Source organism: Magallana gigas, chromosome 3, assembly GCF_963853765.1.
Source record: "Magallana gigas chromosome 3, xbMagGiga1.1, whole genome shotgun sequence".
Classification (NCBI taxonomy): domain Eukaryota; kingdom Metazoa; phylum Mollusca; class Bivalvia; order Ostreida; family Ostreidae; genus Magallana; species Magallana gigas.
Genome location: NC_088855.1, coordinates 44,344,351 through 44,371,248, shown reverse-complemented (window position 1 = coordinate 44,371,248; position 26,898 = coordinate 44,344,351). Strand labels below are relative to the sequence as shown.

General features: G+C 32.8%; 1 protein-coding gene across 4 annotated transcripts; it reads right to left on the bottom strand.

Moving 5' to 3' along the window:
• Positions 1–1,717: 1,717 nt before the first annotated feature.
• Positions 1,718–26,095, bottom strand: LOC105340406 (sodium-dependent serotonin transporter). 4 transcript variants are annotated; one of them, XM_034443046.2, is made up of 14 exons: positions 26,006–26,095; positions 16,291–16,988; positions 10,362–10,496; positions 6,390–6,612; positions 5,825–5,963; positions 5,417–5,551; positions 5,069–5,172; positions 4,767–4,891; positions 4,447–4,559; positions 4,168–4,296; positions 3,901–4,000; positions 3,682–3,782; positions 3,337–3,504; positions 1,718–3,121 (listed from the first exon to the last, which is right to left on the bottom strand). In XM_034443046.2, exons 2-14 carry the CDS (start codon positions 16,844–16,846, stop codon positions 2,948–2,950), a joined length of 2,202 nt encoding a protein of 733 aa, XP_034298937.2. In that variant the 5' UTR covers positions 16,847–16,988; positions 26,006–26,095; the 3' UTR covers positions 1,718–2,947. The 4 variants fall into 4 exon arrangements, with proteins under 4 accessions (XP_034298937.2, XP_065936023.1, XP_034298933.2 ...); XM_066079951.1 differs by lacking the exon at positions 26,006–26,095 and adding an exon at positions 24,879–24,971; XM_034443042.2 differs by lacking the exon at positions 26,006–26,095 and adding an exon at positions 20,542–20,672.
• Positions 26,096–26,898: the final 803 nt, after the last annotated feature.

The following is a 26,898-nucleotide window of genomic DNA, read 5'->3' as shown; positions in this document are numbered from 1 at the left end:
CCTTAATTGTGATGACACTCTGAAACGATTTTAACTGGTGACCTTTTTCCTAGAGTTTCATTTAGATTAAACCCGTTTTAATTATATATTTATATATATGTATATGAAATTTAAGGGGATGAACTGACAAGTATAAAAAACTTGTTTCCAATCTAATTCTGAATAATTGTCAATAAATACGTGTTCATAAAAGTAAAATTTTGAAATTTAAAAATACATTTATCGTATATATGCATACTTTGAGATATATTTATGGGACTACTGATAAGGACTGATGAGACCCGTTTTGACATAAGTTTCAATGTAACCATAAATCTTTATTTACGGTTACATTGAAAATAATGTCAAAACGGGCTTTGTCCTGTGATGGAACTTGAAAACTCTTGTAGTTGTACCTGGTACAATAAAGGGCCTTCAGTACTATTTGTAAGACAGACATACAGACTCGTGATGAGCACGGCGCATGGATTTCCTTTCATTCCTCTGTAGAAAAGAACGGGACCTGTACAATCTAACTGTTGCAGGAAAGAGATGGTTATTATCACAGTAAATGGGAACATACATGTATACAGCATGATCTCCATACACTAACTCATTATTTATATACACATTCCATGTAGATTTAGCATTTTCAATTCAGATTAATGTCTTTCTGGTGCAATTTAGATTATAATGTTTCGATAATATTTGTTAAAGAAAACAGACTACTGTGAAATGCTGTATTGATTTAGCTGAGCGTTTTAAAGACAACATCGGCTGGAGGCCTGTATAATAAATGAGAAACATTCTTTTTTCAGATCGTCTTTTTCAGTCTCTTTATCAACATCATCAAGTTTGAAGCACCATAAATTTAGGCGTCAAGTTTAATTTTAACAGACCAATTTTGAGGCATTACATATCAGTATAAAGAATTTTACCAACTTTTGCTTAAAAAATTCAGATTAGCACAGTTTATATTTGTCGTGTATATTTTTAAGAAAAAAAAATGTATAACTGCCCATTGATGAAATTGCTATAAATTGAAACACTTCAAAGTAATTTCATAGAGCCGTAGAGAACTACTGCTTTTTTTTTTCTTTCATCGATCACCAAGAACTCCCTCAGAAATTATTCATCACTTTGTCATGTTGTAAAATTTACATCATATATAACTGTGCTGATCTCTCCTGACGCAGGTTCGGGGCACTGACCGATGACGTCAGCAAATTCTGATCGCCCCCGCTCTTGCATAAAATTCCTTTGTTTCACTGATAGAAATGTTTTGTCGTATTCTATGCGACACTCTGTCACACAACACACACAAATTAAACAGGAAATGCGATGTTTAGTTTATACCCCGGTAAACGTTTTTTTTTTTTAAAATCTAACATTTCTTAAATGAAAAGTTTCAAAGCTTAAATATATTTTTAAAAACAGACATCCATATTTACTAGTGTTATTTACTGTAAGCTGAGATGATGGAACAGCTAGACTGCTAGATTAATGGACTAAATTTGTACTTGAGCTTTGAAATTAAATCAATTAAATATCCTTGCCATTACGTGAATACTTGAGCAAAAATGAACCTTATTTTTTTTTTTTTTTTTTTTAATATTTAGGTGTAAAGTTGTTGAAACAATAAGTAGCATGGCGACTTTTCAATAATACGTACATCAGAAATTGTATTTTAATTAAGAGGGTAAAGAGGGTATAGTTGAAATAAGACAAAAACACTTGATTCTGAAAAACTAACCTTGATTTAATTCAACATTTAGATGCACACATTTATACCCGATTTGTCGATATATAAAAATGATATATTCCGTAATAGTAAGTTCTTGACAAACGATAACATATATACAAGTAAATAAGTATTTATGATTAAGCACCATGAGAAAGAAATAGCAAAAACAGATGTATTTGAACACCATATTCATAAACGAAAAGAACATTATTTTTTGGTCGTGTAATAAGAATTGGTCCCAAAAGTCAATTTAGATTAGTGATTTGTCATTTATACAGCCGAAATAAAGAATTAATAAAATGGCAATACGTTTGAGTAGAAATTCACTGGAAATTGTCTGTTGAAATTGACAATATCAGTTAATGTACTTCAAAAGCGTTTGAATTCAGAACAAAAAATGAACCAAAAATATTATATTTCAAGTACAAAGAAATTCATCATTTATAGTATCTGTCATGTGGTATCAAATAAGTATAAAGGACTTTAATCTAATTCTTATGATTTTATATAACATAAAAATTAATACGTAAAGCAATAATAAAATAGCTACATTTATAAAATAATATAGCTATAAAATGACCGCAATCAACATAATGTTTCTGAAAACTATATATATAATATGTAAAAACAGATTTTGTATGAATGATTAATGACGTAATACAAAAGAAATCATGGCAAAAGAAACCAAGGTTTCCTAATGAGGTAATTATATCAGGTCTCACCGGATGTGTATTTACAATGCGTAGACGTATCAAGTCTAACAATTTCGTCGAACGATCGGGACTCTTAATTTAAGCTATAAAAACGGCATACATATAGCTACAAAATTACAACGAGACAACGATGTTCTCTGATGAGAGAATAAAAGACAAATGCTTGCTTCAATTTAAATATACATGAACATGTAAACGTATTATAGCATTAATAATCAAATATGCATGTGTTTTGTTGAACCAGAAAAATACAATGTACGGGCGTACTTATGCAACCACAGACAATTCTTATTACATTTTAATCCAGCATAAAAAGGATGGTAGTTGTAAAGAGTTTAACAGTTGTACTCATATATAACCGACATCAACGTAATTGATACTTATATTTGCTGATTTTAAAACATGGCTACTGCATGATATATATAAAACATACATGTATTGTACACTATATATAAATGATATACATTTGTATCATACAATACAATGTCTTCTGGGGCCCTATATACAACAATCACACATTGTGACTATCTCCATTCATTTTCAGAGAAATAGCACTCTCCATGGTGATTGAGTTAGATAGGTTCGTTTGATTCATAGAAATTGAATACGAGTCTTTGTTATATGAGCCTCCATTGAGCACCAAATGATCCGAAACCACCGAGGGTCGAATCAGCCGTAGGACTTTCTAGAAAACAGAAAATATACAGATGAAAAACTAAACAATTCTGATTTCTCATCATTATCTTAATTAAGAAGATATACAAACAACAAAACATTTTCCCCTCTTTTTCTACCGTATATAAAACATTAATTTAACTATTTTTATATAAATTTTACATCTATATATTATATACAAAATATGCAAACTGTCGATTTGTTTCATTTTCCCACTACATTTACCTGTTTCAAGGTACCGGGAGTGATGATAAATCTATAGACACCATAGACAGGGATACAGAGGATAGAGGACGCGGTGATGCACCAACCCACGGCCACGGCCCACGGGGGGTAGACATAACCCATCAGATCTAGCCCCTCATACTTCCAACACGATAACACAAACAAAATCTGTAAGCAACATGGCAACGTAAATAATATTACAATAAATTGAGTAATACATGGGCAATAATAAATATTTGAGGATTTACTTTCCTTTTCAAAAAACAATATATATATATATATATATATATATATATATATAATGTTAATACATTTTGAATTTTAAAGCTTCAATAAAAGCAATACCAAGAGACAGATTGGACATATCCCAACCCAGCAAATCTTCCAGAAAATCCCTGGTTGATGGCCAAGCATACTTTCAATATCATTCGAAAATTTCTGGCAACCTGGTTAATAAATTGCAAACAAAGAGTTATGTCATTAATACTTTGATCGAATTATGTGTTTTTATTCTTTTGCAAACCCAACCTAAAGTACTTCAGTAATTCTCTATTTGCGACATACCATAGAACCAGTTGACGGCAATAGCCTCAATGAAGCAGATAAAGAGCAGAGAAATCGGAGCGGCATGATTGTCCAGTAAGTTGATGACGTACTGCCCACCCTAACAAAGGTCAAAGGTTAAGTAGTTAAGACGTATACACTTCAAAAGTGTTGAACCGGACCAAAGTAAAACTTATTTTTAATTCCACCTTAAATTCTTTAATCTAAATAACGTTCATCTGGATTTTACAATGCTAAAACAAATTCAAAGGTTTAATAATAGCGTACATTTGTAACAGTTGGAAGTCCTCCCAGAAAGCAGACAATAACCAAACCAAGCACGAAGAGTTCCCGGTTTCGCTTCATCAAGGGGTACTCGTCACAAATCGCCGTTATAACAGCCTCCAAACCACCAAACTAAAAGTTGAACAGTTTAATTTTTCCATAAAAATTGCATTACTAGCACTCTCTTTTAAAATTTGTATTATACTTTGTCCAAAAGAAAGACAGCCCCAAATAAATGTTCCAATGACTAATCAAAAAGGGCGATTGAAACTTAAAACTTACAGTGCTATCTAAACCCAGTGTGATCAGCATAAGGAAAAAGATGATGGACCAGAAAACAGAGCCATCTAGTGTAGCTATGACTTCTGGGTAAACCACAAAAACAAGCCCAGGTCCTAAAAATAGAAAACAAAACACTAAGCACAATAGCTACGGTGTTTACAATAGTCTACCAAACAGCGTACAAAACAGATAGGTACATTTTTGTACTAGTAGTTAGTTAGTCGCTTCCACGCAGCTTGCCAATGAGTTTCAATACAAACAGATTTTGTCTAGTTTATATTTCATTTTAAATTAGTGGATCATACAACAAATCATTTTACCATTGGTAGGTAGATTTTCTATGGATACTCCTTGAGCTTGAGCCATATAACCCAGAACGGCAAAGACCACGAAGCCAGCCAAGAAACTCGTCATACAGTTAATGATACTCACAGTAATGGCGTCACTAAAAAAGGACAATGCACATCAAACAAATTACACGATCTTTCTATTCTTCACAATGCGTCAAAATACTTATAAAAAGAGTATTAGTTCCAAACCCATCATTAGAGTCAGTCTGGAATTTATAAATCAGCTGTTTTAAATATTTTTTGTGAAAGAGTTTATGAAGTTTGCTGCTTACAAATAACAGTTGTTGTGAAAGTTGTTGTAGCTGGCCAGTGCTAGGAGGGTGCCAAAGCCCGGCCCTAATGAGAAAAAAATTTGCGAGGCAGCATCAATCCAAACCTGAAAATATTATAGATAAAGAATGAAAGATGTTCGAACATAAAACAATGAGTGTTGGAAGTTCATAATTAACAAGCTTTGTACAACATGACTTTTCAGTGTTTATTAAACATTGCAGTAACAATGTAAGAAAGATTAGAACATCATATATTACTAAAATTAAAAAAAATCTCAGCGTAAAATATCTGCAAGAATAGAGAGAAAGAGAGAGAAGAAGGAAGAAGAGAGAGAGGCAATCGCACACCTGTTCATCCAGCAGTTTCCCCCAGACAGGTGTGATGTAGTATTTGATGCCCTCCACTGATCCAGGTAGGGTACAACCACGGATCAGTAAAATTATCAGTACCACATACGGTACAGTGGCCGTGATCCACACTGCCTAGTGATACAATACAGAAACCATCAAATGGGGTACGACCACTTTAGCCCGTTAATTCAGAATTTATGCAAATGTAAACAAGTTTTTTTGGGATATTTAAGTTTTTAAATTTTATTATCATTTGAAAATGAATTTTTCACAACCCAATAAGGCTAACATAACCCGTAACTCCAACTCGAAATAGTAACTCATCGAAACAAAACCAACTAACCAAACTAAAAAACAAACAAAATATGAACCTCCTAATGTGAGGCATTGGATGAAGAACCTTACCTTTCCCGATGACTTAATTCCCTTCCATATGCTGAAGTAAACTATGAAAAACACAGCAGCCAAAGACAGAACGAGTTGCCACCGCGGGGCCCCAATGTCTTCTATCCCATTGTGTCCCTGTACCCCCAGTACCTCATTCCTAGAAACGACAAATTGTAAGGGGCGGTGTACTGGTGGATCAGAGTTTAAAAAGCAGCAAAGTAATTTCTTTTATTTATTAAAGTACGTTGCATACTATGTTAAAGCATAAGCTTTCGATCTGTAAGTCATAAGTTCAAACTGGTAAAACGTTTTACGATTTGTATCTTAATCAGATTATATTTTTTAAAATGATAAAGATTGCACAGCTTTAAACCGATGATTATAATTCATTATGAAGATGATAAACTCTCTTTTTCATTGAAATCTCAACGTTAAAGTCATCATCAAATAAAAAGCTAGCATGACACATTTTTAAAATCAATTTGCTAACTTTTAGAAATGCAGTAACATGAAGAAAATATTTCAAAATAATTTGCATATTTGAACACCTTTCCTTAAGAAATAATTGGCGTGGAGGACTCACGTATAATATTCATCCGATGCTGTCAGTGTGAAATTGGTGATCAGGCTTTTGTTAAAGTTTGTTGACAGCGACATACAATTCTCTGTATTCCACGAGTTATTGCATCCTGCCCAGGGTACCTCGGACCGGAAGGAAGCAAACATGTAGAAGACGCCCCACGCAATAATTGTGTTGTAGTACATCCCCACTAACGTAGACACCAGGCAGATACCGTACCCCACACCTGATAAAACAAAACAAAATATCACACCTATTATTCAAGGTAAACATAAACATTTTGTGCGAAGAAAAAGAAAGGCAGTCATGTTGATTTTTTCATGGTGATTTAATCTAGATACATGTACATGTATGTTCATTTTTATCTGCAGATTATGGCTATCGCAGTATTGAGAGCTTCATCACCGTGAAAGGATATACATGTAGATTAAAACTAACCTGGGCATATTGTTCATGGTTTAAGTTAGTTTATCTTTCTACCTATATCATTCTGACAAGACACTAGATTCTGAACAGTTGCTTGTTTCATTTTTCTTTGTGAAACGCAATTCATTTTGCAAATCTATTCAGACTCTCTGATCGTAAGCATGCTACATACATAGTATGTGCTGTATTTTACAAAAGCACTTACGACAAAGTCGTAAATATTTACAGTCTCATAAAATGATCTATAAAGAACAAAATTTACATTAAACCATTTGTTTACAAATAGTTCATTACCCATAAGTATATTTTCCAGCCATAAGAATAAATCATTGATTATTTGGAGATTGATTAGCATTCATTAATTTTGTCTTAAGTCGTAAGTTCTTTTGTAAAACGCAGCCCAGAACTGGATCTGCACACTTTTATGTCCTAACCATTTTTAACGATGTTTTAGGAGTTTGAATACGTTATATTCGCCATCTCCATCAATCTCCCACATCCTAGTTGCTATATTGATCTCACGACTGTCGGACAATGGCAGATTGATGAATATCAGAAAATTGATATTGCCTTGCTATATTAAACAATCATGGACACGTTTGAATTACCAAGAAAGTGCTCGACCTGAATCATATACTTGTGATATTATATTGGCTTAATTGTTTAGCACCCACGATCTGCAGTACATGCATTTACTTTCAGTTCATCTTACATTTATCATGTTTATGGTTGAATTAAATGTACGTTTTATGTTTACAACACGTACATGTACATGTATGCCGTTTAGCAATTTCAATATAGTTAAGAGATACATTTATTCTATGTTCGCAAATACGTGGACAACCGCGTGACGGTGGTGATGGTTTCAAATGAAGAAACAGACCTGAGGACACTGCCAAGTCATTTAAGTTTAGACGTATTATATCAAACAACATTTTGAAGGACACCAAATTAAGGTATCATTTTCCAAACAATAATGCACTTTTACATCGTAAAAACATCATCTCCGGCAGTTTCCAAGGTTTTATTCTTCCTTAAAAATTCCAGAGACACTTAATTTGAAACTGAGAACGTTGCAGCACAAATGTTCTCGTGTCAAAATGCAGGGCATTTAATCTCCGGCGATAGTGGCATTGCGTTTGACAATATCCTCAACCCTTCACGGGTCTTTTTTATCATCTCTAGGATGAATAGCAGGGAAAAAACTCATTTTAATTCTTTGTTGCAGTGCTGATAGACATTACTTATATTACAGACAAAGTAAAAAAAATCTCTTTTCTTTCATTTGTCGATTTGATTTCACCTATGTAATCCAAAAAACATGTACGTGAGCATGGTAAACGATTTTAAGCAAAACATGGGTCTACTTCAGACTTTTCAGACTTTTAGAGATCTTTTTACTGATTTTCCATAACTATCATCAAAACTTGTTTCATGAAATACACACTGAAGGCATCCAGGTCAACAATATTACAATATTTATTTGAAGTAAAATTCATTCTTACGACTAGTGGTTTCAAGTTTTAATTTCTGTATTGGAGGAGGGGAAAAAATGAAATTCAAGACTTAGTACTTTGCCAAGACAAGTAGTCTGTATTGTTTTCAAAGACTTTAAAGCATCAAAGTGAAATTCAAGGACCTTTAAGACTCTTTGTAAATCATGTCTAATCAATTTCCTTTCATTATTTCGCGTTTGTTTCTTATGTTTTTTCTACTGGAGCTGTCCTTATCAGCTAAAATACTAGTAAAGATGGAGGAAATTAAAACTAACTCTTGTAACATTTAACAATTAATATTTGTAAGACTATATGCTTTCTTGTTCACACAGGTTTCTTTAATTTCACTTGATTTTTAAGAAACATGTCATGTAATTAATACTTGCTGAATACATGTATCATTTCCATTGAGCAGTTTGGATAGATAGACAAATATCTTAAATCTGTATTGATTACATTTGAACCTTCGAGGGATCCATCACAAAGCAATGACGACAAATGATTCAGAAATGACCACAAACTGTTCACATCACTAGGTATGTAAATACTAGTACTGATATCAGCATCGAATCTCATATCTCTGTTTAGCCGTCTGTAGAAATGCAGTAACTTGTCCGACGCGAAAGGGTACAGATGTATGCGTGGGTGGGTGGGATCAACCATAAAACAGGTGAGAGTGACAGGGCCCAAGGGGAAGTGTCCTGATTCTTAAACTCTACACTTTTAGAAAAAACGTGTATTCCAGGGATGAATTTAAACTGCATTCAAATCAATTATGATTTTCAAACCAATCAACTACAAGCTTATTATAAATATGTTATGTTCATAATGCAATTTTTATTTCTTGTAATTAATATTATTTAAGACTAACCTGCATATCTGATTACATAAATTATTTAATTATTGTTTTCAGTTCTGTTTGTTAATAGTTTCTTAACACTATAACTGCAGTCGAGAGAATAAGTTGTCAATGTCATTTGTATTTGTCAGTTTTAAAATGCTAATGTTGAGAGGAGAAGCAGTAATTTTTGGGAGTTGATTTTAATCAACTCTCCTATGCAGTTACTCAACCGAAAGTGGAACAGTGTTTGGACCTCAGCACAAATCATCACCGCTGACAAGATTTAGTTCTTGAAAATAATTGATAAATTCGATGTAATATATGCTAAAGTATTGTTTTTTTTTTCAAGGAAACATATTTATACATGTAAATACCTTCAAAATAGTCAGATTTTAAATGGTACGAACAATTTAAATATTTTTTGTAGTCGTATGTATTCCTACGCCAGAGTTCAATATAGTCTCGTTCAACTCGACGCTCGGCTGTCTCCGTAAATCCTTGTCGGAGATTTACGGTGTCAGCCGAGCGTTTGGTTGTACGAGACTAGAGTTCAATATTGCTTGGATCCATACAATTTTCGAGAAATATTTCTATCACTGATACTTAGTTTGATTGAATTAATATTATCTTTAAATATTATTTAACATGATTCATATGGGGGTTTCTCGACATTCTTGTCGAAAAAGTCTAAAAATTCATATTATAAAAATGTGCGTAATTCAAATTAGAAACTACACGAACTTGTCATGCAAAATAACATATCATTGATTTTTTAAATAAACAAACATCGACAAAATCAACTCCCGTAGTTCTTCAGTACTTTGATTTAACTAGACTCCTTACTCTGAATACATATAATATCCATCTGATTTTGTGTAAAATAGTTGATACATTAATTTGAATGGAAAAAGCTCGCCCAAAGCACATCTGTCTTATCCGATGTTCATTTGTTTTTGGTCATAACAACTTCTGATTCATTGTAAAACACAGTCTAGTTTTAGACATTCACAAACTATCATCAATGAATACTAGTCATTGAAAACATCATTTGATAACTTTTTTCAGAGTGCATGCTGTTGATGAAATAGCACAATAAAAACTGATAAAAGAACAGCAATTCATTCCAATCCAGTTACTTGTGTTGTATCCCTCGGGACGAAAAACTATTAAATAAATATGCATTTAATAATAAATAATGTGAGGAAATCTTACCCGAGAAAACTGGACAAATTCTGTTCCAAACGCTGATAGCACCACATTTTTGATACTGTCCTAAAGCTAACTCCATATAGAATAAAGGCAGTCCCAAGAAAATTAACATCAACAGATATGGCACCAGGAATGCCCCTGAAATATAATTTATGTATAAAATTATACATTTATTCAGTTTTTCCAATATGTACCAATGCATTGTGTAATCTTCATTGTATGTGTTCAGCTTTCAATTTTATGTATATTTTTTGACAACCATTCTAAAATACTTTTATTTAATTGCAGGAGCCAGGGATGTAGAGAAATAATGGAAGAGAGAAATTTACATAAAAAACTCATATTTTATTTTTTCGTTTCAATTTATTATTTTCATAACATCAATATACAATATATCCAACAGTATGAAAAGAAGACACTGAAATAGTTCAGTAATATCATGTTGATATAGTTAGATTTATTATTCCTTGTATATTGTAAATCATTAAGAGGATTTAAATAATTGAATAAAAAGAGACTAATTTTGAACTGGGTTTCAGAACTATGAATATTTTAAGTATGTTTACTTTCATGTTGACCCACTTAAGACTTGCATAACAGATAAGAAACTGGGAAATCAGGTTAACGTATACAAAAAACAGATCACATGAACATTTCTCTTTATGATAATAATTTGGGGGGATTTCTGATAAAAACAAGGATGGGAGAATATCTATTAACTATCGGGTCCTGAAAAGATCAAGGATAACGGAATTCTGTACATGCCAGAATACAAATGTTACCCTATATATTTCAAAGATGACGACAAATTTGAAAAAGAAGCCTAACTTTTATGTCTGTTTCAGCAATAACATTGGAAATCTAACGTTGTTAAAATTCCATTGTAATAAAAACCCAAAGACAATCGGTTTAACAACCGATAAAAGCGTCATAGATTAGAATGCTCAATCATTCGATCTTGGAAAATCTTTTTGTTTTTTTTATGACAAATTGATTGGTCGTAGCAGGATGCGGTGTCAAAGAATGGGGGATTCTTTGCAAAAACACCATATGCACACATGGAAAAGATATCAGCTAGATCCGGCGCGCGGGCAGGTGAGTGGCAGTTTAGAGAATTTGTCTTGTTGTTCGTTTCATCTTGGAGGAGAAACATACGTCACTGCGAAGACAACGGTGGTTCTAACGAGAAAAATGAAATATATGCCAGAATCCTACGTCATAGGTCAAAGGCAGGTCAACTGTAGCTTAGCGAATTTCAGCTATCTAAAAGTAAGGCGTTCATTTTATTCTTAAGATTAGCAAAGAAACACCACATCAGAAAAGAATTGTTCAAAAAAGAAGGCGAATCGGTTATATATTTTTATCCTAGTGAGTGGTTTTAAAAATACATTATTGTCATTTTTACGTGTCAATAAATCATAAAGTGTTTTACGACAGTCCGTCTGTTCTGCAGTGCACCAAAGTGGAAAAAGATATTGTTGAAATGAAAAATAATAATTATAATAAAAATCCTATAACCATATTGCAATAAGATCTTCTAAGTAAAATAATCATGTAAATTACTTTATCCGAAACACGTTTCAATGTTCACGTGAATAGGCAGTTGGATAGTCTTTTAAAGTCTTTTAAACGGGACACACTATATCTGGTTATTCTTTGACTCTGTAAAGTATTAATTCTAATTTATGTTAAATAATCCAATCACACGATTGACTGATTGTTTGCACGGAACAAATAGATTGTCGAAAACTATTCGTTAAGTATGATGCAGGCGCAAATCCGGGAATTTATTCCAGGAACTCAATCCTCCATCCAAATTCCAACAATACCCAAACCAAAACTTTGATTTAAAAATACCATACGACAATCGGGGAGGTGGGGGAATTGATTGTACATTTGTGAATTTAGAAAGAAAAAATAATGTCCGAATAACCTGTTTTCTTCGTATATTCCTTATATAAATGTGTATAATTAAACTGAAATATGGACCATTATTCTCGTATAAATATTTTTATCAGTTTGATTTTAAAAAAATTCACTCGAGAGCATTTCTGTTGTGCAAGTGCCGCATGTTAACACTGCCACTGGAATACTATTGCGGTTCCCAATCTCCATATTAAACATTAAGTATCAGAAACGTATAATGTCTTGCATTAATAAACATCGAACTCAGGCAAAACTCCCATGGAAAAATCGATTTCATTGTAGATTAAGATTTCATACAAGTAAATTAAAACCATATCTCGTTTATAAATCCTGAAATCTTTCTGTCTTGCTGTTCTGTAAGCATTAAATTTGATCGTCTTTTCGATACGTATTATTTATTCCATTTATCCAATTTGATTAAAGATAGCAGTGGTTACTTAAGATGGAAAACTAAATGGTTTGTATCAAGAGCTAAAAGTGAATTGTCTAGCATGCCGAGATCTCTATCTGTAATAACCATAAGACATGTATTTCATAAACGTGTTAGCTTAGAGTGGGCGTTATGGCTTTTTGAATCCCTTATTGTAGAGTTTTCCCTTTTAATTCGAATAACAGGAATTAAGTGAATTACATCCAGCAAAGAGATTATATTCGTTACATATTTCAGCGTAATGTTTTTGTGATGCCGTTTTGCTGTTTGCTTTAATCAATTATGAAATAATTCTTATACAGCACTATATCATGTTGTATTTAAACTCTTGGTTTAAAAGATTGTCAGTGATTGACAGTACGGTATTTTAGCAGTTTTAACTACGACAAAAATGATCTGCGCAGTTTGTAGTGAAACTATATCCAGATACCAAAAGTTTGCTAACGTTTATATGGATATTAGTTACGAAATCTGAATTGTGTTGAAAAAAATTATCATTTCTTATTTATATTACAGACGTTAAAAATCATTTTTTGACAAATGCAAATGGAGTCCAAATTTCACTTCATTTAAAGCAGATGATTGGTGATTGACCAAGGAAAGTAAAACTCTCAATTTACAGTACACATACTTCGATCACAACCAAGGGAAAGCACTGCAGACGTAATACTCTTGCGTTACCGATGCTGAGGAATAAAAAAAAATCAAGCGTTCTGCGTTAGAGTCGCCTCCCTACCCCTACCCCCCCCAAAAAAAACCAACAACTAAGAACCATATTTTTAGACGTCTAGCACTGATACAAATAGATATTGTAATTATAGCATAAACTAACAACAAATGTTATGGTTGCTTGTAAAATTTCCATTGATTATAAATAAACATATTTTACTAAGAAAACTGGGGGCCATATGAAATAAGTGAAAATTGTTAGTGCTTTCATATGGTGATCAAAGAGTCTTTCATTATTTTAAAAGTATGAACGCGTAAGCACTCAACTCGAAGAGCGAAACAGTGCAAGCAGACGGCTGATAGTGCACAATCCGAAAATAATCTGCACAAAAAGTGCAAGTGATACAATGTGTAATACAAAATTCATATGATGTTATTTAAGATTGGTATGACAGTGTCGAGGGATAAAATCAACTTGTTACCCAACACAATATTTTTAATTTCGGCATAACTAGTTCTCACATATCTTGTGAATTTTGGTCCTTTACAGTTTCTAAAATTAGATATGGACATCAAAGTTTGGATGAGGAAACCGAGAAACTAATCAAAATTAATGGTACATTTGTATTAAGAATAATACTTCTTGTGGGAAGCATCAGGAATGCTGAGCCCATATCACTCCCAAAGATGTCAGTTTGGGATGCTTCGTATTGGAACTCCTAGGACTAGGGTTAACAGGGGGTCAGATTACACGTCACTCATTCCAGCCGCGAAAACAGTTATTGCATTGAAGGAAGAACGTGTATTTGATGAAGAATTTCTAGCCATTTTAATAAAGAATCAGTCGCAGAATATGAATAATCTCTTTCATAGCCAAGAATGACTAAATATTTTTAGTGCATGCTTGCAAATTCTTGCCATTCAATTGATGAATTTCTTATAAGCCAATTTTTGTTCTTATCAAATCTTCAATTTACATACATTTCACTTATTTAACATATCGTTCATGGAAGTCAAATTTATTTTTTCAGGAAGAACTTGTCAAAGTTTATTACATTTGAATCACATCTTTTTTAAAATCAAAGATATCATCTCTTCTAAAATCATAGCTCAAAATGTGGAAATGTCTATCGTAAGTTTTTGAACTACCAAATTCCAATTTATTTCACAGCAAAATTATTATTTAACAAGAAAGGAAATCGCTTTTTGCCAGCAACAGGTTCCTACCTCAAGTCTAGCAAAAAGAAAAAAAGGTCACCGTTTTTTGTGAGATCGTCCGTCGCTTATAAAATAAATGTTAGTGTTAGATAGAACAATTTGTGCTAGACTCGTCTGATGAAGAAAATGATTAATTATAAACTGCATAAAAGTGCTCTTAGCGACCTTGCTAGAGCGAGGTACGATTGTCACTCATGACTCGTGATGCAAAAATCACTGTTTTCTCCGAGCTTAACTAAGATGATAGACGTCTTTTATGCACGGAGAGAGGGAGAGTAGAGAAATTGAGAAAAAGAGAAATACACACACCCCCACACAATTATTTTTTTTTGTTTCTATTATTAAACAATTCATGAAAATGTTTGATTAAATTTATATGTGTCGGCCTATTTCTTTAAAATACTGAAAAGTCAAATCTAAATATTTTTACAGTTAAAAGCAACTTTCATTTAAAAAACGAGTTAGTCAGCAATGGAATTGTTAAATATCATGCTCAGTAGGGCTTATGAAATTGGAATATTGTTTATTTGTAAACATTTATGTTCAGAAATATTTTTCATGCATTACTTAAACGTGTTGAAGACTACGTCTCTTAAAGATATGATCTGCATTATTTGAAAATCATAGTCAATCAAAAGGGGCAAGTTCCTTGACCCAAATACAACCAAAACAAAAACAAACGAGAGTAAATAACTGGTTAAAGAGTTAGTGCAGTAGGTGACAACCAAACCGTAGCCAGTGGGTAGGTGTAAAGCAGGGACCAAAGGAAAACATCGAAAAAATAGTTTCATTGGTGGAGGATGTTTCATACGCATAAAATAGCTGAGACTTATAAAATCAGCAATGATCAATGTAGAGTGCAACCGAATGAATAGTTTTTGAATATCTCATAAATTGAGCCAAAGAAAATGCCTATTCAGATATATTTGATTGCAAAGTAAATATCTACATGCAATTGTTTTTGGTATTGCAAATTTGTTCGTTTGATAACAAGGGGATTACAATGGTGTTCTGCATTAAAGAGGTTCCCATATTAATAATTAACAATGCTTTTTCTTCTCTCTTTCGAAACTTTGACGTCACTCGGGTTTAATCCCATAGACTTGCATCGGGTGGCGTTTGTATATGTGGTCAAAAATCATTCGAAGATTGTATATTTTTATAACAAGTGTGTTAAGAAGTACTTAACATAATAAAAAAAATAGAGAAGAGGTCCATTAGGCTACTTCATTTCATCACATCTTTAAAGCTCAAATCAATAGCTGGCCTGCGTAATGAATGTAGTAATCCTCTAAAGGTTTTGTGTAAGTAAAATTCATGTACAAAGTATATCTAGCTTTGGACGTCAACAAGTTTGGCTCTATTCCACAACACAGTTTAAATATAAATATACATATTTAAGGCAAGCGAGACATACACATTAAAATTCTTATCATGGCGCTTTTGAGATATTTAATAAAACTTTTTTAAACAAAAATTGAATATGCTTTTGAGTAAACGCTTTCGTTGATTGCTGATTAAACCCAAGATGGATACTGCTGTGCGCATTGCAAAGCGCCCGATACCAAGTTCTCTCTCTTCATACGATAGACATCAAAATACCGCATAAATCAAGCGCAAGCGATAGATATTTCATTTCAAAAAACCTATTAAACGAACCATTTCACACCTGGTTCTAGATATACGTACCCCCGCCGTTATTGTAGCAGATATAGGGGAATCTCCAGACATTCCCGAGGTCCACGGCGAACCCTATCACGGACAGCAGGAAGTCTATCTTCTTACCCCAAGTCTCCCTCCCCACGTCATCCGTCTCCAACTCTTTCTCCTTGTTGTCCACATTCGGGCTAGCTTTACTGGACAATAATTTCTCCTTAATGTACGACATGAATGTTATTATTTTAGAATTTCCCTTTTTCACTTTTTCATTCGAGGGCGAATTGTCGTCAGCATCCGCGCGTCCGTCGCTTGATGTAATATTTTTCTCTATCTGATAGATCCCCAAATCAGAATTTTGCGTTTCATTATCACTTGAAGCTAAACTGAAATGAATGTTATTGCTGACGTCATCTTGGTCAGCTGGAGTCACGGATTCCCGACTGCATTGAAAGGTTGTGTCATTCTCTTGTAAGCGATACCCCCTGTCACCTGTGTTTGCATCAACTGTACAGGTATTACTATATGCCGCGTTATCGTAGCTTAAATGAATGGAATTCTTGTCCTCTGTTTTCATTGGTTGGTGCATTTTTGGAAGGTTATGGCCCCGTAAAATACAGAGGATTTATTACAACGAATTAAGAATTTATCCGATTGTTAATTTTCTCACTTTTCATACATTCGCCTTCTTCTACACTGGATATTTCTCTCTATTTAATTATTAATACGACCTGCCAAGAGAAAAAAAATGATATAGCTATCAATTTATTAAAAGGATACATTTATATATAAACTGTAAATGGCCGTATGGTAACTTAAACTGTTATATCATCATATTGCTGGAGAGAAAAATAAATTTCATCATAAAAAAGATATAATTGCCTTTATTTAAATTATAGAACTGTATACATCATATTCATCACTGTACATTTTATCAAGGCAAATTCTTCTCAAAAGTGTAAGATTAACTCTATTTTAATTATGGAAGTGTTCATCAGCAACTCTTTGAGAGTTCATTAAGAACATAATTTATAAAAGCATTATAGTCGCTAAAAATGTTAAGATTTTGTATTTATCATATAATTAAAAATATATCATAAAAAGGTCACCGACTTCGAAAAGTGAATTAGTATTAAATGATAAACAGCTAAAGAGTTTTGAAAATGAGCAAGTAAATCATATACCACATTCCTAATGTCCGTCATTTGTCATTTTTTTTTAAGTTCGAAAGTGATAAATTTGCGTTTAATAATTTACTGACATTTTGTATCTAGCCATGACAGTTCCACTATATATTTAGTTGTGTTTTATGCAAAATAAGGTTTCAATGGTCGAAAATATGATATAAGCCGTAGCTGATGTTCAGGTTTCAACACCATATTACTAGAAAAGCAATTAATACACAGCTGTTAGTGTAGACCAGTTAATGAGTTTTTCATTTATTCCGTATTTTATGCATCTTACATTTTACGAAGTTGACGCAAAATTCTCGATCTATTTTCAACTTACAACTATTAGGAAAAACCCCACAAGTATGCAGAATCTTAAAGATTTAAGCAAATAAATCCTCAGCCGTGTAGTAATCTTTACAGTTTTCACGCGTTTAAAAAAACCGATAAAGTTTTCCTTACATGCATTAGCGCCTTTAATGTGTTCTCTTTCTGTTTAGGTAATAAGGTGTAATGGTAGAAACACTATCTATATAATAGTATAAAGATAGCCTTTAAGAGGATTAATTTACTGAAATTCACAGACTGATTTTTTTCATTGTCTGTCGTTGATAGCCCCTTTTATTCACACACCGTTTGATGATAAATGTAGAGAATATATAGATAAAATCAATAGGATTATCCCACTTTAATCCTAACCATCTAACATATATTTACAAAAATGATAAAATATAACGCAGAAATGATAATAAGCATTCTGTTATAATCACGAGCCTCCAAGATATATCGAATTGAGAAGGATTCGAAGTTTAGAAATAATGTGGCTATTTCACCAGTGAGTGTTTTAAAGTGGTCAATACCCCATCGGACGAGGTCTTGAAAAAGGTCAACTTATCAGGAAATGAGATGACTAAAATCTCATTTCACTTATCAATTTTATATGAAGAATAACATTTTTTTGCGATAGTTATTTAATCAGATGGTCCTCTATATACCCCTTGACTTATGATACAGTACTTCACATGGAGCTTGCTGGTTAGACAACTGACATAGACAAAACTCGAATTGCATATTTTTACCCCCCCCCCTCCCACCCCAAGAATTGCAATTAAATCTTTGTACCACAATGTGTAGAAATTCAGTAGATCAAACTATCTCGTTCTAATTTAATTAAAAAACTTTTTCCGAAGGAGTCAAAGACCTAATTCTAAATATAAATGAGATATTGATTTAATAAGTAGGTGTCCATGACAAGGGAATACATTTGTCACATTTCGTCTTTATTGCAAAACTCGTCGTAACACCCAGACTTTAAAAATGGAAATTTCTTGAAGGGACATAAAACACGCAGCGTGAAATTATTTTCGTTATTTGTCATCTTCCGTTTCCTATGAATCGTACGGAATGCTACATTACGAAGCATAAACAACTGTAGACAATGTGATATACCGTTAATATCCGCAGATCTTCGAATGTCAAGGACAAACTGGAGAATAACAATAGTAGTAGTACCATTAAAATGCTACTGTCCTCTACAGACCCGCATCAAATCATTACACTATTATGTGACCTATTTCTTCAGTTGACACAGATATTTTTCGCGGATCAGCTGACAGTCTCTCAGAAAGTTGAAAGTGTTCAAAAATAGCAGCCTTTCTGTGATTTGCTTGGAATTACGGTGATTAGATTCAAGTACTCTTCGCATTAGTTTCCTGTTGATTCGTCTGTAGAAGTGGTAAATGTATACCAAAGACCTAAATATAGGTTGGTCAAGGATCATTTCATTATTACATCAACTCTGTCTAAAAGACATAGAAAGTTACACAATCCGATAGTGTTTAATCTATTAACTTACTCAATTGCCTGGTACTGTAGTGTTTAATCAAAAAGATAAATTGCAGAATTAATTAATCACTTTTTTACTTCAGGACATTAAATATTTTATATTATTTAATAAAAAATGTCGGATTTTTTTTTTCAAAAAAAAAGTAGAAATTAATTGTTCAATAATCAGCGGTATGATTTTGAAGGTCTACAAGGAATTACAAAAATGTAAGATTCATTGAAACAGAATTAAGGAAAAAATACCAAAAAGTGTAATCATTTCTTACCTAAATAATAAAAACATCATTGAATTCCAAACCCGAAATCACTTGTTGAACTAGTGCGTCCATGTGCGAAGATGCACTTGAACTACACCGATATGTTCCAACCACGTAAAATGAATTCATTGACAGTAAAAGCCCTCGTAAGAATTCGGAAGTGCGAGTAGTAAGTGAGGTAACTGGGAGGATGTGATGAGGAGTGAGGGAACCAGATAAACACTGTGTTAACAGGCAAATACTCGTAAGAATTGGAACTCACGGTATGGTAACGTTCATGTATCGATACTCTAAGCAATATTGCTGATCATTTAGATCGAGTTTTTGTCATAAAAATGTATAACCAAGGAAAAGCTTAATAAATATATTATTTGGTAAAACAAAGTAACACATCTACTATGTATTTTAAAAATAAACTTATCCATGCATTAAAGTTGCATAATGTGTTACAAGAATAATGTAAGAAATAATCATTTTTAAATCATTCAACAAGAAAACAAGCGAGTATTCTCAGTTTTCAAATTTCATCCTAACATCCATTTATTGTAGCAGCGCAAAAAAGAGGAACACCACGAAGATGTATTCAGGGCTTTGTTGGGAGACGTCATCACTGAGAGGAGAGAGAGTACAGAAATTAAAGGGGGATAACTCTCAAATCTGTAAGCATTTATAGAACGGGAGAGTTGATGGACGTGGCATGTTGTCAGTTTACCTGTTCATTTCATTTAATTTAGTTATGGACTTGCTGGCATTTCACAAAGCACCCTGTTAAGGATTTATACATATACACGTAACTAGGTTAATTGACGGTCATATAACCACATGGATACTTTACGTGTAATTATTATATATATTGATATACACCATGTGCATGTAGACAAGCAAAGAAAGATTGATAACTCTCCCTAGTAAAATGATTGCCATTAATATATACAGGTCTATACAAAATGCAATATATATTTAACCACTATTATAAGATAATGCCCTCTTAAGATCGCATTACATGACTTTACCTGTACATGTTGTTAAATGTAAGTCTTCATATATTTCCATAACGCCTTTCATAACATGCACAGTCATGCATTACTGCACGGACGACTGGCCATCAAGTTTTGTTAATGTCTTTTCATAAATTTTCCTCTCTTACTCTAGCCTGCAGAAATGCAGGAATTCAGTGTGCATATTTTGCAAATCGTCTTGCGTTTAAAATTCCATACTGTCATCAGTTTTAAAAAGAATAGATAGATAAAAAAATAAGAGCCGGTCTTTTGCTTCTGGAAAGGTAAGAAATCATGTAGAGCGCCTACCATTTTCTCAACCTTCAATTTTCTGTTGCCGGGAGAGCGCCATAAAGTACATGTCCATATCTAGAACATACACCAATCAAGGACATGGGTAGCCTTTTAAATTTGAATGCCTTTATGATGCAAAGGCAGAGTATGTACGTATTAGCCCATATACTGACACTATACCGTATATCCGGCAATTTTCGCAGTGGTATAATTTTCGCTTTTTTTGCGATCACTCTCACATCGCAATAATATCAAATAAGCAGAAATGATATCCTGTGCTTCATTTGCTACAAGAAACTTTTTAAATTGCAAAAAATGAATGATGCGATCAATATGTTACCTTTTTTCGCAATGAGACACGCGAAAAAACATGGATAAACAGTATTTCTTTCTTACTTTTCTGTTCAAATAATGAGCCTGCTAATGTAAATGTTTGCTTCATTGCCATTTTGAAAAGCGTACGATGTACCACTTAACCACATGCACCTGGTGTTATAAATGTTTGTCACAATTAAAATAAATACCATTTACCTAATAATCATTAGTTATATATTTACATATACCAAGTATTATTCCCTCTATTTCTTAGGAAAACTCATCATTAATTCATAGCTATATAGAAGCAATCTATACGCCCCGTTTATCGATTGGTCGAAACCTTCGGCGACTGAAACTGACAGAAAACTGACAAGACTGAAATTTACACGCCCCTTTCTTCGATTGGTCGAAACCTACAGCGACCTAGGAAAAAAAATCAATAATCATGATGATGTCAGACTCAAATTCCCAAAGGACACGATTTGGCTGTTTCTTTTAGCTTAGGTACTGATGTACTTTAACAGTAATCTAGTAAATTTTACTTACTTGTTACAATCAATTTATCAATTTTTTAAGAGAAAGATGTAAATATAAACTATGAAATGCTTTCTTTGATGATTCATGCGGGTTATGAAGGTAACGATCATTGCAGGAAAAAATGATATCGCCCTCTATTAAAGTTTTGTTTTTGTTTTTTGTTTTTGGTAATGTCGCCACCTTCATATCCTGCATGAATCACAAAGGAAAGCATTTTATTGTTTAAATGATGAATGGATAAAAACATTTACATGTAAAGAGTGATTACGGTGGCAGATTTGAGGAAAAAAATTAAGACGTAATATTCGTAAGAGACATAATTTGGGAGAGTAAGCAGGAAAGGTAGGACGTTGTCTTATAAAACCCCAAGAGCCAAGAGCCACAGCATTATGGACTTAGGAATTCGTAACAATGCATTAAATGATAAGCGTCATTCATTTTAGCTGGAGATCTGTAGCTATGTGGGAGAAAATTCGGGTTTACATACATTCCTAAAAGATTGCATTGTGATTTACAGTTTTTACCAAAGTCGTCAATCCGATTTTTTTAGACCATGAGCTATAGACCTGCAGCTACTCACATTTTTCACTGTATTATCGATAGAGCCTCATATGTCCACATAGTTTGCTTGTTGGATGTCAACGAATAGCAAACCAAAAAAAATATTAGAACAATAAAGGTACGTCCGACCGCTAAACCCATAATCTTGCTAATCATAATAATCTTCTTGATATCTAGGATGTATTTGTTTGCTTACCTCCAGAACTGGTCCTAATGGTGGCATATCTCTGTCCCTTGTCTGCAAGTTATTTTTCTATCAATATGTCTACATGCAAGATAAATAGAACCGTTTTAACAAGTCCTTGGACTTTCAGTAGAATGTAACTATCTATTTCTTGCTTCAAAACAAGTTGAAATGACGCTGGTTTCAAGCGAAATATTAACATGCGAGATAAATATGTTGACATGCAACTTTTTTATGTCAACATGCAACTTAGTTATGTTCACATGTTACTTATTTCTGTCGGCATGCAACTTAGTTATGTTGTATGGTGACATATCTCTGCCCCTTGTGTGAAAGTTATTTTTAATGAATTATGTCGACATGCCAGATCAATTTGTTGACATGCAAGATAGTTATGTCAAAATGCAACATAAGTATGTTGAAATGCAAGAAAACTGCAATCAAATAAGAGTTATAAAAAATCTCAAATATCGCTAACATGTGGCATCGAAGATATGCTAGATACGCTACCTATTAATGTCAACATGCAACTTATTTATGTTAACATGCAACTTATTTATGTCAACATGCAACTTAGTTATGTTAACATGCAAGATAAATATGTTGACATGCAACATATTTATGTCAACATGCAACTTAGCTATATTGACATACAACTTATAAGTTGCATTGCAACACATTTATCTCGCATGTTAACATAACTGAGTTGCATGACAACACATTCATCTTGCATGTCAACATAAGTAAGTAGCATGTTGATATATATAAGTTGCATGTCGACATAAATAAGTTCACCAAACTGCATTCTTTGGGATTTGTTATATCCTTTTTCCGTTACCATCAAATAATCTCAGCTATTAAGGTTCCCAACTTAAAGGTTTAGTCTTTCTTTTTTTTTTACTTTTAAATTGAACTTTAAGAAGTATGTAGAGCATTCGGAAATGCATATTTTTCTCAGTAATTTTATATTTAATCTTTCAAAAGCACTTCGAATTATGTAGAATCATCATTAATTGGGTAGATATAAAACTCTTCACGTATACATTTATACATGAATTATTTGAAGCCTAATTAAAATCTACAAAAAGTTTCTCCATTTTGTATTACAAATTTAGTTTCACTAAAATCATGTATTGATTAAAGTATTTACTGAAATAATTAAAAAAACCTGTTTAAATCTTTGTTGTATCATATTTGTTTTATCTTTGCATTCGTTTATTGACACTTTAAAGCTGTTGTTTTTTTTTATTACTAAAGAATGTGCCACGCCCCTGTTTCTCACGCTGATAGAGCTTTGCAGTGAGCTATTACGTTTACTGCTTTGCATTATTGTGTTTATAATTGACATTAATTCGACATACTTAAGTTGACATTCCTTGTAAACAGACAAGAAGTCATCAAAACATGGACGCGAAAGCTCCAAAAATTATACAATTTCAACATAATAAATTTTCAATATAAAAAGATAGCGAGAAAATTTCCACGCATTTATATAAATGCGACAAAATTATAACATAAAATAATATTTTGACTTAATCAAAGTTAACAAAGCTTGAAATGAGCGGTTAAATCATCCAAAATATTTTGATTTGTATGTTTTTTCTTTGTACAAGACGACATAATTTTGACAATATATACATTTTATAGGAATATGACACTAATTTTAATTTGCCGTTTAGAGCTTAAACACAACATCAAAAGGCGGTTATACGTTTCCGTACATATCAGCATATTTATCTTGCATGTTAACATGAATAAGTTGTATGTCAACATAAATGAGTACCAGCTAGCATCTTGGGTCACAGGTGGGCGATATTTGAGATTTTTTGAGATTTTGTATAATTCTTATCTGATTGCAATTTTCTTGCATGTCAACATAATTCTGTTGCATGTTGACATAATTATCTTGCATGTCAACATATCTGTAGTGCATGTCGACACATTTGATAGAAAAATAACTTGCACACAATGGGTAGAGATATGCCACCATAATGTTGACATGCAAAATAAATATGTTGACATGCAACTTATTTACGGTAACATGCAACATATCTATGTCAACTTAGTAATGTTAACATGCAACTTATAATTTGCACGTCAACATATTTTTATCGCTTGTTTACCTGACTAAGTTGAATGTCAACATATTTATCTCGGGTGTCAACATAACTAAGTTGCATGTTGATATAAATAAAAAGCATGTGAACATAAATAAGCATAAATAAGTACCATCTAGCATCTAGGATGTCACATGTAGGCGATATTCGCGGTTTTTTAAGATTTTTTTATAATTCTAATTTGATTGTAATTTTCTTGCATGTCAACATACATGTAGTTATGTTGCATATTGACACATTTATCTTGCATGTCAACATATTTATCTTGCATGTCAATGCGAATGTCTCAATGTAACCTTATGAACTGACAAACAAGGTATCCAAAATAAATAAATGCTTACATCTGAACAGGAAAGACAGGAATGTTTCTTTTTATTCCTTAAAAGCATGTATGAGACCGTGCCATCTTTAATGGCTGATGGTTTGTAGATGACCTACAATAAAAGATAAATTAATGTGCTTTGCCCATATTAAGGTAAAGAGATGCAGTCCTTCCACGCCATATAGCTATATGACATTTCATGCATGCCGTTAAATAGATCCGCCCCTATTCAATTTGTGAACAGAAGCGGAACCTAAAAATATACGTTCCCTCAATCCTTTTCATGCCATCGCCTATTCGCGTACGTACAACAAATCTATGATTTATAAATCAGTTGTTGAAAGTATACTGGGATTTTGCATGCATCGTTCAATATATACATGTACTTTCAAATATAATTTTAAAAACTTACTGTAGTTTCCAACCCTTCAAAAATAGAACTACTTTTATGAAAACAGTCTATAAAACACGAAATGTGATGAACATTGATTTTGTTTGCGCGCGGTCATTAAGGTCCTGCTGTAGTACTGAAATGTTACTGTCACATAACACTGATTTTTCCCGTCATTATAGAGTAAATGAGAGTCGTTGAGAATTTTTTGGGGGAAATTATGTTGCAACAACGCTGAATTCAGGCTATAAAAGGTACAAAAAATTTGTTTGGACTTACTTTTATTTCAAATGATGAAAATAACGATCTTACATAAAACCATTAATGCACTGAACTAATATCATAATATTTTACATAAATTACAATTCCCTGGCCTTCTTAAGAGTGAAAAGCATAGTATGCCTTTTTAATATTCATTGTGCACTCTAAACATTCACAGGCTATATTATATCTGATTAAGAGCACATTGCATCAATACTTCTTTGATCTTGTTGTATTGGTCCAAAGCGCTTACATCAAAAATTTATTAACCCAAAACACCAATATCTACATGAGTTTGATGAAAGACAAGTGCCACGTTCGATATATTTTTGCACGCTTTTGCCTCAGAACTTAAAATGTGTCTTTACACTTGCCTACAATATATATGTATTTATCAGTACAATTTAGGCATAGTATTTGAAACGAATTTACAACAAATTTAAAGCAATACATTCATGTATTTCAGTAAAATCATGAATCAAAAATGCACAAACCACAGAGGCAGGACAAACAGGTCAGTAGCAGCGCCTGGATAGTTCGCTGGCCGTTCTCCTATACGTGTTTATTTGTCATGGACTGGCCGGGATAGAACACCGTAGCCTTGAGATTTAAGCTATTAAGGCCCATTAGAAACCTAACCCTCCTGAGATCTTTTGAATTGTCATGAATCGAAGCATGACTTGTAGACGTTTTCCATATGTAAGAGCATGGTAGACAGGTAAATCGATCCACTCCAAAAATAAACCCAACAAAATTAATAAAAACTATGAAAAAACAAAATGTGTTTTGAAAAGAATTGTTAAACTTGGTTCTATGTCGATGAATTCAACCCAAAATTTAGAACGCCATCGATGTTAAGTACGTTTTGTAAATAATTCTTGGGTACTACATTTACAATTACATGTAAGTACCGGGTATCTGCTGGGGGAAGGTAAACTTTGCTACGTATCCCTTCAATTAAACAATAAAATGCCTTCTATGGTGTTTCCTGTGGGTATGAAGGTATATTTCAATAAACATGTAACACTAGTCATAATTAACGAATGACAGTTTTGAGAAGCTTACGAAAAGTGGGATCTCTGGAATATTTTAAACTAGATAACATAATTGATATGCATACTGGAATATTTTAAACTAGATAACATAATTGTTATGCATACTGGAATATTTTAAACTAGATAACATAATTGATATGCATACTGGAATATTTTAAACTAGATAACATAATTGATATGCATACTGGAATATTTTAAACTAGATAACATAATTGATATGCATACTGGAATATTTTAAACTAGATAACATAATTGTTATGCATACTGGAATATTTTAAACTAGATAACATAATTGATATGCATACTGGAATATTTTAAACTAGATAACATAA